Raw genomic sequence first — 16,950 nt, 5'->3', positions numbered from 1 at the left:
GTTATGTTTTGTGTATCACAGTTAAAAAAAGATAATCTGACATCAAAAGACAAGTTGCTTTAGGGTAAACACTACATGTCTGGTACAAAAAGAAGTCCTGAGTTGTTCATTTTAAAAAAAGCATTTCCAATCATAATTAATTTTGAGTGCATTCATAGATTTAAAATGCATTTAACCAGATCCTGTCATCTTTAATCGTATGAGCTCCCACTAAAACCGATGGGAAGCTTGATGTGAAAGCACTGTAGAAATAATCTTACACCCAGTAATTAACTGCACCTGATTATGACGCTCTTTCTTAGAAGACTTCCTCACTTCCATAACGCACCACAGCCTGGTGCTCAGGCTCAGTGTGATTACAACACTACCTGTTTCTAATGCCTGGCTTCCGGCAGTGGTGCTACAAGTAGAGTGGAATGTCTTGTACTGTTTTCATTCGAGCTATAATTAAGTATTAAGCCCTCAGATACTGGTCATTCTCAGTACATAATAGTTTGTTTGCTAGTTAAACTTGGCAAAGAGCACTTAACACTGGAGGGGGTGAAGCCCTCAATGCCATCACTGTACACATGCCATGGTGGTTTAGTCGGAGGGCATTCTGTTTTGATAATGTGAAATGGATTATCCCTAATAGCAACCTTCAGTAGTGGCTCCAAGAAAATTCTGTAACAGCTGTACTTCAGTTATTAGAAAATTTCATTTGTCTACTTTCATATGTGGCTATATCACAAATCTGATAGGGCAGTACCGTGTATATGGGGAATTCCTGTCCAAACTATCCTGTTGATTGGTAAGAAAGAAGGAGAAACCTGGCATAGATCTGTAATATTCCACTTCCTGGAAGATCTCCTGGGTAATACCCACTGTGGTGATCAAGGCTGTCAAATCCCATTAGCAGAACTGACACGGGGAGTTTCCCATGTTATGAAACACAAGTATCTCCTGATGGGTTTGTAAGTAAGAAGCTAGCTGAACTCAAAATATATATTTGAAGTAACAAACTTTTTTTCCCTGCCATCTAGAAGCCAGGAGCAGAGCCTGTCCTTGAAAATGTTTATCAGTCAGCTAAGTCTTGCTGTGTTTGACGACATCACAAATCACAAAGTGTCATCTGAACTCCTGCGGCTCACAGCAGACAACATTTTCCTCCACATGGCCCCAACAAGCAGCTACCTGAGACCCTCGTCGCAGGAGTTCCAGCGGGACACCGGGGAAGGCCTCTCACCATTTTATAGCCTCCAGGTGTATTGTGAAGACTTGCAACTGGACAATCAGCTGTACAGCAAATCCAATTTCCATTTTGCGGTCCTGCTGTGCCAAGGAGAGAAAAACGAGGCCGTGCAGTGGTCGAGAGTGAGCAACCTCATTGTTTCTAACAAAGATTTGGAAAACTATAAGGAAAACTGCTTTATAAAGCTTCACATTGCTTTTTCTGAAGAAGAGAATTTCACATTTCATGTGAATGATGTCAGCTTTGAACTCAAACCAGCTAGGCTCTATGTGGAAGACACCTTTGTTTACTACATTAAGACTCTATTTGATACATACCTTCCGGAAAGCAAAGGCGCTTGGCAGACTGTGAATATTTCTGATGCTACCCAGATCCTACCCAAACAAGTGAGAGAGCATGCAAGAGCTTTAGTCAAGCCAGTGAAGTTAAGAAAATTAACAATACAGCCTGTTAATCTGCTTGTCAGCATTCATGCTTCTTTAAAACTCTATATAGCTTCAGACCACACCCCTCTCTCCTTCTCTGTGTTTGAGCGAGGACCCATCTTCACCACTGCCAGGCAGCTTGTCCATGCCTTGGCCATGCATTATGCTGCTGGAGCACTTTTCAGAGCAGGTCAGTACTTTTTTGTAACCTGTAACATTTTTATTAGGTGCCAGGATTCTGTAATTGTCTCTCAGGCTGGGTAATCTAGATGTTAACCATGCAGTTACTGTTCGGTAATGATACGATGTTTTGAGACGCATTTCACATCCCACCATGTGACAGAAGGGAAATAAAATGGCCGAGCAGACACCAGTGAAGATTTGTAAAGCTGTGCTAAACATTAGCCAGCCGCCTGAAGGCTTTACTAAACCCTGAACGCAGCATAAAAATGTATTCTAGCTGGCTTAGGTTTTGTCATTTTATATTATAGTGCTAGACAGAATCAACTCACATTCCTCACATAAAGTCCCCAAAACTACATTTAATCAAATTATTCAGCATGTTGCTCTGCATTCAGGAGTAAATTATAGCCCTGAATGTTGTTTTGTTGTTAAAACTCCTTTTGGCTGCAGTTTATGATTAGGAATCTGTCTTTCTTCATACAGGCTTCATGCTAAACTGGCACACAGATGTTTGCTGTCCTTTGATCCAAGAACTATGAAGTTTGCCGTTAGTAACTTTTTCCCAGATAGGGTCAATAGTGAGCAATTAGTCTGGGAGGTTAGCAGGTACATTCTGCTTCCTGTAAATATTAGTTTATGTATATAAATCTATAAATAATGAAGTTATTTAGTGTGTAAATTCTTTTAGTGAGCAGCAGGTTTTGTACCTGAAAGACAAAGAGGCTTCCCCACCATTACAGAAAAGTCACGTACTCCACTCTGAAACACTGGGTTTATTTTCCTGCATATTGATGTTCTGAAAATCTGATGCATACATTTGTACTGTAAGTGTAGTTGTGACCTGATTTCTGTGCACACTTATCAAAAATGTACGCATGCGTTTTAGGTATTTATAAACAGAAATAGTGAGCTACTGGTCTGGTATTTCACTGTGTTTGTCCCTGTTTCATACAGCTGAATATGGCAACTGTACACCGTAGCATCGTGCATGGATTCAGTGTTTCCATATGTTGCTGCTTGCAAAATTTGCAGGTTTTGCTTTTTGCTACTTGTTTGGATTTGCTTTATAGTCAAATCCCATAGTACAAAAGGGGAGGTCTAGTTTCTTGCTAATTAAGAGTGAAACTGTGGCCAGTCATGGTCCCCAGTGTGAATTTCCCTCCCCACAACTGGGTGGGAGTGGTGCTACGAGTGGTGATAGACTGCAGCAGGAAATTGGGGTTATATTGGCTTTTCATCTGCAACATCCCAGGTGAGGCACATGTGCTAGTTACAGACTCCTGAGCCTGGTCTTGGTCTTTCCTCCTGTGCTACTCCTGCAGAGTGCAGCAGTGAACAGGCCACCCTTTGCTTTGGGCTCCTGACAGCCTGAAATCAAACAGATTTAAATATTAAGAAATAAGGTTTGCTTCGGGGGAACTTCTGTTCAGGAAAGCACATAAGCTTATATTTAGCTATTAATTAAATCCCTCTCAGCGTTAAAACTAATGTGTATTTTGAAAGGAGTTACCATGATTAGAATGGTGGATTTTGTGTATAAGTCTTTGCCTGAGGAGGCAAAGCATCTGCTTTATTACAAAGAGTTTGTCACACTCGTCAAAAGGCTGACCATGTCAACCAAGTTAAAGAGAAGGAAAAATTCCAGTAGAAAGCATTATATGGTCTGCAGACTGAATCCTTTCCTCACTACCAGGTGAGTTACAGCTCTTGGACTGGATTCTTGTGGAAGAGGGCTTGCTCTGCTGCATTTAAACCATGTTAATCTTCTGCAAGAGGAGGGGATGTTTGACCCCCTTCTGCTCATCGCTGTCCCATGCATAAATCGTTGCAGCATCTGCACAAGCAGCATTCTCATACAGCTGTGTGCTTCTGCTCCCTGTGGGATACAGTCCTGTTTGCCTCCATCTGTGCTCAAGATCATTGCCACCCTGTGGAAGGGGCAGGATTGGCCCCACAGCCTCTTCATGGGGCTGTATCAGGCTGCCCCATGTGCTACGAAGGGGCAGCCACGTTCAGAGTCTGGTAGGCAACGAATGGAGCTGAAGGGGTCTGCTCAAATATGCTGATTAGAAACATAGAATCGTGGAATGCCTTAGGTTGGAAGGGACCTCAAAGAAGATCTAGTTCCAACCCACCTGCAGCACTGATAAGTGCTGCTTGTCTTAAATTAGCACAACTTGCAATGGAAATCTCCCATCCTATTCTGATTAAGTTAGCTTATATTTAAAAAAATTATTAAAAATCTGTTGGAAAATATTACTGCTGCCAACCACATCTAGCCCTGTAGTTGCCTACAAAGGAAATGCAGTGACTTTTTCCTAATGCAGTGATAATCCTTTCATATTAGTGGATATAATTACTAAGCATAAGGAAATGGTACCCTAGCATGATTTGCAGAGCTGCACAGAACTCATGAACTGAGGGATTACTCCTGATTCATTGTTTTCTTGTTCCCAACTTATTCCACACCTCTTCCTTGGGTTGGGTTGTCCATGCTTACAATGGATAGCCATGACTTTTGCTCTCAGCACTGACCAAGGACTGCCTTGGTCATTGCCAGCAGTGCACAGGAGGAGCCATGTGATCTATGGTCAGTCCCTTACCATAGATCACATGGCTCCTCCTGTGCACTGCTTCTAGTGCTTCCCAAAACCGACAGCCCCCAGGCCAGGGCCGGGTGTAACAAGTCCTGGTTTTATTATAGTTTTTCCTGGAATTCTGGCTGAGCAGGTGCTCGGAGCTGGAGCCTCTCATGTTGCAGCCTGGTGGTTCTGCTCGTGTGTTGCAGGGCATTGCCTTGCTGTGTCCTGTAGCCCCCAACTGTCACCTCACAATGCCTGTTCACTGCTTTGGGTGCATGGGCAAGCTGTCAGGCTCTGCTGTCCTGTCGGGCCTGCCTTGGCCAGAGGGGCCACGCAGTGACAGTGGCACCTTGGAGAATGGAGAAGCTGCTTCAGGAATGCCAAAAGCATTTAAAAATAATGAGATGCATCTGTTCTGTAAGGGATTGTTGCAACATTATCGATCAGAAAAAGCAGAAAGAGCATCTTTTCCATCCGTACATGCCTCCCCGCCCCTCTAGCTTTTCATCACTTCGCACAGTGGCAAGCATAATTTGTTAAAAATATGACACGGAGGGAGTAGCAGGCCCGGCCTGCAGCGCTGGCTTCCTCTGGGTCCCCAGCAGCGCGGGCTGCCAGTGGGACAAGATGCTGCTGGGCCGGCAGGGCTGAGTGCTCGGGGCCTCTCTGCTCGTCCAGCTGCCAGCAGTGCTTGTTTTTTGTTTTCATAGTGCATCCCACCCACTCCCTTATGTCCAGCGCGATTCCCACTTTTCATACTGCTTGTACTGGAGCTCTCAACCTGCCAGGGCTGAAATGTGGGACAGATTCAACAAGAATAATAGATTTTCCGGGAGCTTAGAATGATAGTATGAGATTAATTCATTTCATATGAGTAACATTTTCTCTTCTGTTGAATTTCATGATTCAGCCTTCCACAGGAGTGACTGGGAGGGGTTACTAGCAAACAAGGAAAGCATCTGGATAGCAGGAGTGTGTGGTGACGGAACGGGAATGAGGAGGGCAGTGCAGATCAAGGGCCCTCGGCGGGAGAGCAGGAGGCAATTCTGAATGTCCGTCAGCTGCCTGTCCCTATCGTGCCTCGCGTGGCTCTGACAGCACGAGTGGAGATTCTCGATGCTGAGGCTCGAAGAGCAGGCAGTTCCTGTTTCATGCTTATTGCTGGTTTTGAATCCCTCTCTCTGGACCGCCAAAAAAAAAAAAAAGTTTTGCAGCACTATTTCCCTAATAAACCTGCTGCCAGCCAGCCTGACAAAGACAAGACCTGCAAGCAGCTTTCCAGCAAGGCTCGCACAGATTGCTGCACGCTTGGCCATCCAGCAAGCTGCTGGCAACCTTGCATTCATATAGGAAAGCAGATCCGCAGATACCTCTCATGGGATATGCATAGGGAATACTCCCCTATGAGTAACCTAATCAGCATGTAGATGTCATCGCTGTTTACACAACTGTACTGAGAAAGAGACATTTGTCTGGCTTTCACTACGCCTTGAAACAAAATGATCAGCTCAGAAGAGTTGGGGTGGATTTAAAATAACTTCTTAAGCACTTGTCAAAAATCTGCATCCCCTTTCCTAACACTCCATCAAGCAATTGACCTCCACACTCCCCGTAAGGCAGTACCCTGTATCTGTGTAAATGTGCTGTCACGATTCTAACGCATAAGGATGTGAAATCACGACATTGCCTTACAGCGTATGAAACCGACCGAGCAGTCTGAGCTTTCAGTGCTGTTCCCCCGTAGCTGTGAGAACCCAGCACCCACCTCCCTAACACACTTTTAGCAGAAATACGGGAAGCTCCTGGAAGGAAGTCATTCTAAAGCTATTTGCGAGTTTGCCAGAAGGATTTCTTTGATTTACGAAGTATGAAAGATTGCCATTTCTGAATTCATAGTGGATGAGTTATTTCCCGTGTTTTGCTCAAAGGAAGTTCATAATGCGATGAATTCTAGTGTGAAAAAGAGAATTAAGGAATAACCTTTTCACAACTGCTGCTTCTGCAGTTTTTGCTGGCGTAACATTTGTCTCGTTTCTCCACACAGGCTGGGTTGTTGGATCTCTGGAAATCCTCGGAAGCCCGGCTAGTCTGGTGAGAAGCATAGGGAATGGCATAGCTGATTTCTTTAGGCTCCCATACGAGGGGCTGACCAGAGGCCCGGGAGCATTTGTCAGTGGTGTTTCCAGAGGAACAACGTCATTTGTAAAGCACATTTCCAAAGGTAATTTTTTCACTCTGACGCTCCTACCGCTGCTTCGTTGTAATGCATCGTTAAGGAACGTGTTAAAATTTTAAACAATATTGCTTGCAGCTTTATTTGCCTTGCTGGGCTGCGGCAAAATGCTGGGAGGGTAACAAAGCTTGTATATAACATCTTATGTATTAAACAGATCACTGCTTAACTACAGTGCGTAAGAATGTTTCAGAAACTTCAGAATCTTAAACCTCCCACTGGGAAACCCAGCTTGGCTCAGCCAGTATTTCATGTGATAACTTCAGAAATATCGAAGGTGTTCTGCACTTCTGCTAACCATCAGAAACCCTACACTGCGTTGCCTCATCGTATTTATTATTTCTTTTTTTTTTTAAAGAAAAAAAAGCAGATACAGTTGTCATAACTGTGTAAGTATGTGGATGGGTTTTGACAGAAGGGCAGAGCTGGATTTAAAACACAAGCAGCTTTTGTTTTGCAAAGTCTGTCTAAACAGTGCCATCGCGTGGCTCTGTGCGGCCGGCAGAGGTGGCTGCAGCTGCTTGCTGGTGAGTCAGGCTCGCTCAGGAGACGTCCTTGTGGGCTCATTCTATACATATTTGTTTGCCTTCCCATCGCCCCCACTCCGTTTAGGTTAGACTTACAGAAGTGTGGGACTTAGGGAGGGTTGTTCAGATGAGTTGCTTTTCCCACTGGCTGGGCAAACCTGGCGGGGGCTAATGTGAAAGGCGTGATGCCGACCGTAGAAGCAGCGTGGCGATGCCTCACGAATAGTAAAGAATGTTACACGTGGGCAACTTTTCAATTGACTTAGCTGTTCTGCTCATAAGTGCAGTATTCCAGTGAGGCAGCAAACAACTCCGTGTTTTAAATTAAAGCATTTTGATCCAGACCCAAATGTATATCTCCACGTATTTAGGTACACTGACGTCAATTACCAATCTGGCAACAAGTCTTGCTCGGAATATGGATAGGCTGTCGCTGGATGAGGAGCATTACAACAGACAGGAAGAATGGAGAAGGCAGCTTCCAGAGAATCTGGGAGAAGGACTGAGACAAGGGCTCTCTCGTTTAGGCATTAGCCTTCTAGGTAACGTACCCTTAAATATCAAGTTGGGTGATAATAATGTTTTCTGATTTGCTCATCAGCCTTTTCTACGCGAGAGTTATAACTGCACTGTCTGTTCTTTTTCTGTGAAATAGTCACGCTGCGTGTGTATGAGGTACGGTTTGTTTTCAACAAGGTTTAGTGACTTTGCTGATAAAATAATTGCAGATACAGAGCAAATTTGCACTCGCTTTCTCTGTGAAATGTTTTCATCGGAGCCTGATGTAAATCTCTGAAGAAAAGGATGTTCTGCATGGGGCAGGGTGACTTGTGGCTAAGTCAGCACGAAGACGTCACCACGCTGGTGTTTACTTTTCAGCGAGTTATAGGAATGCCTTCTGAAGCTGTTTGCTTTTGATGCTCTGTAGATATCGGGGATTCTCGGTTTTGTTTGAAAACCACTTGAACTTAGAGCAGATATTAAGTAAGCTTCGATGAGGAGTTCTGCTTTTACGGAGAGGCCCAGATCATCGTGATTCAGTGTGCTTGTATTAATCGAGCAGCCAAGTGGTTTGATTAGAAGTGAAGATTGCCCTGGCCGCTTCGAAATAGTACCTAAAAATTTGAAAACTAACCCGCATTGGAAAAATCTCTGTCAGAGGTTTTGCAGAAAGGGGCTGGATTTTTTAGGCTCCTTCAGTTTGTCACACAACAGAGGAATGCAGCGTTGTGTTGTTTGGCAGACTTCCTTAGCGCGTCTTAAAGAGTATGAATCCCTTAGAGATCAAAGTGACCAAAAGCAGCCCAGTGCAAAAGGTTACAAGAGACGAAGCATGAAAGGATTTGTCCTCTTTCCTAATCTTCAGTAGTGTACACAGCTCCTAAATTTGCAACCGCAACCCTGAAAGCCCCAAAGAGGAAGTGGTAAAAATGTTACAAGTTTGGGTTAAGTTACTGGAAATTATTTTAAGCAATAAGGTTAGATGATGTGAAACACTGTCATTTGATAATGCCTGTAAACTGGAAAGCGAGTGTCCTGGGAGAACTGTGCACGAAGGAGAACTTTCCTATATTAGTAGCTGCTACCCCAATAGTAAGCTGTTACTGGTGTTGCAAATCCAAGGCACTTCAGAGGAGGTTTTCTTTTTCCTTCTTGTTTTATTGGGCTAAGGGCAGCCAGGTTCAGAAGCTGGATGAAAGATTATACATTTAGAAGCACCGTGTCAGCCTGCTGTATGTGAGCTGGTGAAATGGTTTGGTGATCCCAGCTCAGTTATTAATAGGGCAGGAAGATAACGTGGTGGCTTTCACCTTCACCAACGCACCACAACCCTTCAGAGCTTAATGTGTGAGTGCACGCTGCAGAGCACTGCCTATAGCTTTGACTCTGTTAATTTAAAAGTTTCTGCTGTACAGGAAAGACAGGGAGCTGTGAGACACGCTCACAAAGGCACTGTTCTGGTGTAACGCGTCCCTGTGCACAAGGCTTCTGTTGTTTGCAGGACGGTGTCCGAGTTTAGGAAATCAAGATTTGCAATTCCAGCATCCCTAATTTTCCTGAAAAATCAAACTTCTTATTAGAAACTTAGAACTTCACGTCAGCAGTTAAAGAGAGCTCCTTTGCAAGCTGGGACCCTGCTCCTACTCCCACCGTTCCTATTTAGGGAGTCCTCACTGCTAAATAACGTCCTCTCTTAGCAATGCGGGGAGCTAAGCATTCGAATAAATAACGAGGCTTACTGCGTAGCTGCAAGATGGCAGTTATGGGACCTGCCACTAAGGGAGGAGTCAGAAATATTTGAATGAATTTGTAATTTAAACCTGGTTTTTAAGAAATACTATTTTCTCTCTGCACACTGCAACACTCCTGTAAATGGCACCGAGACCTCAGTTATGCTTAGACCTGCGTTTCAGTTTTTACAGACGCATCAGAAAGCTGTTTCTGACCGTTCAGCCCCATGAATATTGTGCCTTCCCTCCAAAAACAGTTGTAGCCGAAGGGAACTGCTGCCGTGCTGCTTCCTTTCACCACGTTCTGAATAAGCATGAAAATGCTCTCTGCAAAAAGACGTCCAGGTTCTTTGTACGTAACAAAACAAACCGGAGCTGCTCCGTTATATTCCTTCACAAGCACGAAAAGTTCAGATCAGTACAGGAATGCAGAGAGCAACACCCCCTAAACCATAATTTCTGCGACATTATAATTGTAACATGGAGAAGTGTAAAAAAGATTTATAGGACGGTCAGAGTGCTGTCGTGTTTGCAAAAACCATCTGACTCGTGTGAGCAGCTTGAAGAACTGCAAGTGTAGATTTCATGCCTAGGCACCGGCGTGCAGGAGCGCTCGGCTCACCGATACGCTGCGGTATGTACGCAGAACGAAGAGCTGCTTTTCTGATTTTTCCAAAAGTCCTGGCTCGTGGTGACCCCCAGTTCTGCAAAGCGCTTAAGCATGCGCTTAAGAGCTTTGCTGAATCAGGGCCAAAATTCTGTACTCTTGTCTCCTCCTCAGTGCAAGTTGTTCCCAGTGGTACATTCTTAAGTGCTTTGTCCTGTCTCGTTTTAAATGACTCAAGCACTGTCAGGGTGTTGTTTGATTCAGTTGTTATCTTTGGCTGGCTGTCTTCTTCACTAGTTTGGGGGAGAATGCTGGGTCATTTTAGTCACATTTGTACATGAAAAGAAGCAAAAGCTCGTGACACGTGATGGGCTTTTTCCTACTATGTGATCAGACAAAAATACAGTGAAATCATACATAATATGTTTAGATGACAGGCACTCCCCACCAAGGAATTATCTTTTGCATTTTGCTTGACAGGGTCGAGCTTAAAATAATAAGCCAAGTGTAAAAGAGAATATTGGAATGATAGACCTTATTTTCAGCTACTGGTCCTAGTGAAAGTACCACAGTGAAGTAGCTCCGTGAGAAAGTCAGTCCTCTCTGAATAACTGAAAAGGTGATAAATATTAGAAAAAAACAATACTATTCACAATTTCTAAAGCACTATTGAATGCTATTTACTTTTTGTAATTGTTCTGTGGAGAAGATGAAGCCTGGACTGCAGAAATTCAGATTCCTATGATGAAGGGATGTTATTGTTGATCTTACAGTGCCACGGTCACCGAATCGAGGCCGCTTGATGTTTGCCTATCTCTAAACTAAATACTGAGAGCCAATGCTAGCCCTGCAGGTCCTGCTATTCCACGCACCAGTTGTACAAATTGGCAAACATGAGCCAACAGGTGCACTTTATTTTAGCTGTATTTTCATGTGATGTTATTTTCAGTATAATAAACTTGCAGCAACCCAGAAGGACGATAGCAGAAAGGAACGGAAACACTTTCAGTTTTGTTAGCTTGCGGCCTCCTGTCAGGGCAGGGCCCGTTTCTCATGGTGAAGGACTGGGAACATTTCCAATTATTCCTTGGTCTGGAAGAGTTTGTTGCAAGCAAACCGAGCTTTGCTAAATTCTGTGAGCCACGCTTTTGTTACATTCACCAAATACTGTTTGTCAATCCGAGCAGGAACCAATTGCTTCCAGTAATCAAATTCTTCTTGGAGTAACGCAGTGATATACTCTGAACTATCTGAATTTTGTAGTTATCAAAGTATCTTTTTTATGCTTACTGAGCAACATGCATTAACTAGAGTGCACTCCAGCTGATGCTAAGCAGATGTTACGGTGCTGCTGGAAATTCTTTGGTCCAGTAATGGAAGAATATGTTTTTGTTTTGTTGCTTCGGTGTTTAATTTTATTGAGGTTTTCTTTATACAGGCATAATGCGTGTGTACATATGCAGACATGCATATAAAATTGAATGCCTAGGGTAAGGAAGGAAAGAAGAATGGGGAACCATTTTCATAAAAAAATAAATAATAATAATAAAAAAGGGTAAGAAACATTATGGAGAAAGGGACAGCAGGACACTAGAGCTGCATCTGGGCTGTGAGGTTGAGACTGGAAAGGGAGGAATCATGGCATGTGCATCAAGCTCTGCTTCCCTCACACCCGACAGCAGCAAATGGGGAGAAACATTCTGATGTAAGTCTGTCCAGCACGGTGCTTCTTCCACTGACTTCACATTAGGAAAAAGGAAGCCCCATGGATACCACAGAACATCTGCTTCATACCATTTCTGGTGCAAGGAAAAGCAGTGAACATCACGTGTGTGTTACATTTATATTTCTTTTCCTTTTCTCACACGTGATGTGTACAGGAAAGGAGCTGCACAGAGCTGACTGCCCCACACACGGGTGGCAGGACCAGCCACTGCTTACATTAAAGGAGCACATTAGAGTTTGTTCCGTGATTTGTGGGAGTGAGGACAGCATGTTGCTGTTTGAGAAAAGAGACCAGAAAGGGGGAGCAGAAGGGGAGAATACCGTTGGCTGTATTTCTTGCAGGTAGGAAGACACAACTTGCAAAAGGGTTTGAGGGCAGTGGCACCACAGACAAGCTCAGAACTTGTGTAATGGCTGAGTAACAGAAGGTGTGGAAGCACTAAACAACAGGCTAATTAGGCTATATATTATTTTGGGGACTGTATAAATAATCTTATATAACACAGTCACAGCAGTTTCCATTCTGTTTCCTTGTCCTCTGGGCCTAATTCCAGCTGAGAAGTGCCTGAAGCATACCACAGGTCCTTTGGAGTAGGCTCTTATTTATTATTACCTTATAACATTGCTCAAGTGTATTGCAGTAAATAATTTACTAGTGCTAGGACTTAGGTGGATTACGTTTAATAAGGCAATAACTTCTGTTCTGAAAGCGCAGTTGCTGTGGGTGACCTCGATAGATAGGGTGAAGGAGGTCACAGGGTAATGCAATACTGTGACTTAGCAGAACACCAAGTATTGTTTCATCTCTTTGAATTCAACCCAATTGTACAAGAGAAAAGACTGGACAAACAATCCCAATTGTGTAATGCGGTGATGGATGATATTTTAGCCAAGCAGCAGGAGCAGCTGGTAAGCACTAGTGAAACAGGAGTGAACTGAAAATTGTATCATTTCCACGACATAAAATTAAGGAGGTTTCGTGACCTTTATAAATGAAGGGGAGTAAATCAGCTGAACGCTGAGCTTCAGCAAGTGATCTCATTAAAAACTGGGTATGGTATTAAAAGTAGACCCGCATTTTCTGGAGAAATACTGTATATTTATCAGCAAATTATGCACGTGCAGAAGTTGGAAGCGATAGCTCTGAGGGGAAAGGGAGGCTTTTATGTGGGATACAAGTTGCATGAATTGACGGCGGATAGTATTCTGGGGACAGGGATCTGGGAAGATGTGTTCTGCTTCTCCTCCTCATCTTTATTTGGGCAGAACACCAGCGTACAAGGACAATATTAGCTCATGTTGTTCGAAGTCAGCAACTTCTTCGTTTATCCAGTAACAGTAACTGAAACCATCTGAACACTGGTCAGCAGCTAACTGACTAGCGTGTGTCACGCTGGTAAACACACGGGGCCAAATACCTCTGCCGTGCTTGTCAGAATCTGTGGAATCATGCCTGCCTTTGCTTCCACGTACAAAGCAGTATCTTCAAAGATGCCTGCGTCACGGTAACAATTCCCAGTTCCCAAGGTGATACACCTTCCTGTCTTTAGCTATTTGGTTTGATGTTTGCAGCAGAAGCTGCCAACTAAGAGTAGCCAAGGAGCCCACGAACTTGCTGTTCGCTGAGCAAAGAACGTTGGATCAGGCAAACCATCTTCCTACTGATGTCACTTTGTCCAGTCGTATTCTTAGCAATTCCCAAATAGCTTATCTATCAAAATTACAATAACTAGAGACATGTCTGTGGTTAAGTGGCTCAAGTAAACTAAAGATCAAAGAAGTGTACCACCTCGCATACCTGTTTACATTTAGGAAGATTTAAGTTGGAGTTCTCTGTTGATACTAAAAGCTGGGAAGGTCACTGTGTCACTTGTAAAAGTTTGACCCATGCACATTAAAGTAAAATATGACCGTTTTCACAAAAAAAGTAACAAAAAGTCTCAATGTCTAATTCTGCTAATCTTAGTAATATATCAGAAGTTGCATTAGCTTATGAACATTTCTGGCAGTGGAGAGGATATAAAAATGATGTATTGAATACAGGCAGTTTTTATTCTCATGAAGTCTATCTCGGGCTTATTTGAAAATCTCATTTCCATAAGAGCTAAAGTCTTCAGAAAACTGGTGGATTTTATTCCAAGCATTTTCAGGATTGCTACACAAATGAGCTCGGTTATACCAACTCAGCAGAAGCCTTGAATGTAGTTGGTGAAAAGGAGGCGAAGATATACTTTCACATTAAGTGATCTGAATGTTTAAAAAAGCAAAACACATTAAAAAATTAAGTGAAATTAAGCTTATACTGAAGCTAAAGTATTTTTTAGTGAATTGGTTGCATGCTAAATAGCTCTGTAAGGTGGGTGGAGTACCATCTGAAATCCAAACAGCATTCAGTTGCAGCGATGCGATTTCTTCTTCTGGGACGTTAATCTCCACTAACTTCTGGGGACTCTTGTTTCTTCAGGTGCAATTGCTGGCATTGTAGATCAGCCGATGAAGAATTTTCAGAGAGTGTCCGAGGGCCAAGCATCAGCAGGGCATAAAGCCAGAGGTGTTATCTCTGGTGTGGGAAAAGGCATTATGGGAGTCTTTACAAAGCCAATTGGAGGTGCGGCTGAACTTGTCTCCCAAACAGGATATGGTGAGTTTCTCTGTTTCCAACATGTCCATTTCAATTTTCATGACCAGATCTTTAAAATGCTCTTCATTTACAACCAGCTATGTCTAATTACTCAGCTTGGAAGCTTAGAGAAAGAGTTAGAAGTGCCACATTTGCACAGTTACAAATGTTGTACTCGTTTTCTTAAAAGGTCAAGTCGTGCTTCTCTCTTGTGTTGCCGATGAGTCCTGTACAGCCACAGAAACACGGAATGCAGAAAGCATGAAGTAATTGTTGGAATACACTGGAATTAGTTACAGAAACATATGTGCTTACAAAAGAGTTCTTTACGTAAATGTAATCGAGCAACACTATGTCCAATTACAGCATTATTTTGAGATTGCTTTGTGACAGCAAGGAAAGAGTTAGGTTATCTCTATGCAAAGAGAGGTATGTTCTTGGGAGAATATCCCAAGCTGTGAGAAGACAGCCCTGTTTTTAGGCACATGGGTAACCTTTTAATTACCAGAGATGGGTTGTCAGGCAAGACGAAGCACTTAGCAGCGACCGTAGTGAATCCTTCCACATTGAAGTAAATACTTCTATACCACCACAAACTGTCAAAGATGAGAAGGAATTCCCAAAACACACTGATTCCTTTGCTTCCAGCATCATGAAATGAAAGCTGCTGGTCTGGATATTTAAAAAGAGGTGGGCTGTGGGGGGCAACTAGGGGAGAAAGGCAGGAAGATCTGTTGATACAAGGACAATGTGTCATTAATCCTGCTTCGCTACACTGGTCAAATCTTGAAGATTTAGTCTTTAACAGCTACCCACATTTATATTTGTGATGTGTTATTTCGAATGCGTATAATTGTCCTGGAGCTTAAGTTTGGGATATTGTTTACACACTTCGTATTACATTTAGAACTCATTCCTTGAAGTAATGTATTGAAAGAAATAATTAATTACTGTAATTCTTTAGAATAATTGCCTCAACTTCATCTGGTTTGTAGGAGTGTTAAAATTAACCGCCATCCTGAAATACGCGTCCGATAGCTGTAAAGCCCGTATCAGTGAAATCAGTTTTGTCTGTTGTCATCTGGCACTGTGTCTTTTTTGTCGACTGTGGAATTAGTCTTTTTAGATTCAGAGCAGTCTTTATCAAGAAACTTGTAACAGTAGAAGGACACTTTGCATTGCAGATACGGTACACAACACATCATGTTTTCCATGAGCATGTGACAAAAGGAGTTAGCCAGGAAAAAAACATCAAAACTGTATCAATAATAGCTGACAGTGCGTGAGAGGAAAACACAAGAGTTCAAGTAACTCTTACCCACAACTGGATTGGAAGTGGGACCGTGCCTCCTGGGGGGGGATCAAGGGGTGGGGGACCACACAGAAATAAACACATGTTCTCTCTTTCTTCATCTGTAAATAACATTTTCACTCACATAATGCTGAGAACCTCGGTAAGCCAACTGTTACAACTGGGATGCTGCTTTTAAGTATTACCATCAACATGTGTGTTAAAAATTAAAGGGTTTTCTCAGTGCTGATGTTTTGTTTAAATTATTATCCATTGTGTAAAAAGGAATCTAAGTTATTGACACTCTTATGCAAAAAATGCCTTTTCCTTCAATAGAATGCTTAATTAGTCCCCCCCCTAAAAAAAAGAAAAAAAACAACTTGGTTTACTCAGAGAGTAACTTTGTACTAAACCTTATGACACTACTGCTTACTGCTTAGCCTACTTCCCGTCTTTCTTGTTAAAATGTTTAAAACTACTTAATTTGTGAATGCGTGGCAACCCTCTCATTCTCTTTCTGGTGACCGTGGCTCATTTTTAAAAGACCACGAGCCGTGTGAAAGCATACATACTGCGTCAGCTTCAGCTTTGGGCCCTTTTGGATCCCTGCTCAACTGCTGCTTCTAGTCTCCATTCTGTGTGGACATTAAGAAGGAATCGCAATAAACCAGGAGCTCTGGGAGATCTCATGAATGTATATGGAGCTGTGCTTAACAGGCAGATTAAGGAACTGAACACTGAGGACCTAGGCAAACTTTCCTTCACACTCGTACCAATTGTGGCACATACACGGAAGTATTTCAGTATTAACCAAGGAAGCTAACAACGGTTGTGATAAACTGTATGAGATACGTCCAATCCTTCTCTGAAATGATGGCTCTCAGGAGCGTTATGTTTCTCTTAATTGCAAATGCATGGCAGATTTTTAGAACATGCGGCGTTTTGGGTTGCTGTTTTTTTCTTGATTCTTGCTAATGCAAGATCACTGGGGTTAAGTGCACAAGTCTTGCATTGTAATATTTAATGAATTATCTTGACTGCAGCTTCCAGAGATGTGACATCACTTTGGATCTGCATTATTTTATGAACTGCTTTTAACAGATGACATCACTACAGCATGTAACTGTTTTCTAGAAAACAACTTCTAAAAACCTTAAATTCTCTTACCACAGGTATTTTGCATGGAGCTGGACTTTCTCAGCTTCCCAAGCAGCGCTCTCATCCAAGTGATCAACAAGTTGAGCAGGCTCCAAATAGCCACGTCAAATATGTCTGGTAAAATTATTTAGACACTT

At 42.8% G+C, this 16,950-nt stretch overlaps 1 protein-coding gene across 5 annotated transcripts in view; it reads left to right on the top strand.

Moving 5' to 3' along the window:
- VPS13B (vacuolar protein sorting 13 homolog B) overlaps window positions 1–16,950 on the top strand; it is a 412,996-nt gene that overhangs the window by 387,816 nt on the left and 8,230 nt on the right. For all 5 annotated transcript variants that reach the window (XM_065751678.1, XM_065751682.1, XM_065751679.1 and 2 more), the window contains 5 exons: window positions 1,023–1,846; window positions 6,466–6,642; window positions 7,553–7,723; window positions 14,209–14,385; window positions 16,828–16,930. In XM_065751678.1, the coding sequence (XP_065607750.1) occupies window positions 1,023–1,846; window positions 6,466–6,642; window positions 7,553–7,723; window positions 14,209–14,385; window positions 16,828–16,930 (1,452 nt within the window). The remainder of the gene's footprint in view (window positions 1–1,022; window positions 1,847–6,465; window positions 6,643–7,552; window positions 7,724–14,208; window positions 14,386–16,827; window positions 16,931–16,950) is intronic.

The sequence above is a fragment of the Cyrtonyx montezumae genome, unplaced genomic scaffold (assembly GCF_038088225.1).
Source record: "Cyrtonyx montezumae isolate F1298 unplaced genomic scaffold, pur_monq_1.0 scaffold_8, whole genome shotgun sequence".
NCBI classification, from domain to species: Eukaryota; Metazoa; Chordata; class Aves; order Galliformes; family Odontophoridae; genus Cyrtonyx; species Cyrtonyx montezumae.
Note: the sequence above shows the minus strand (reverse complement) of the source record. Positions and strands in the feature narration are given on the sequence as shown.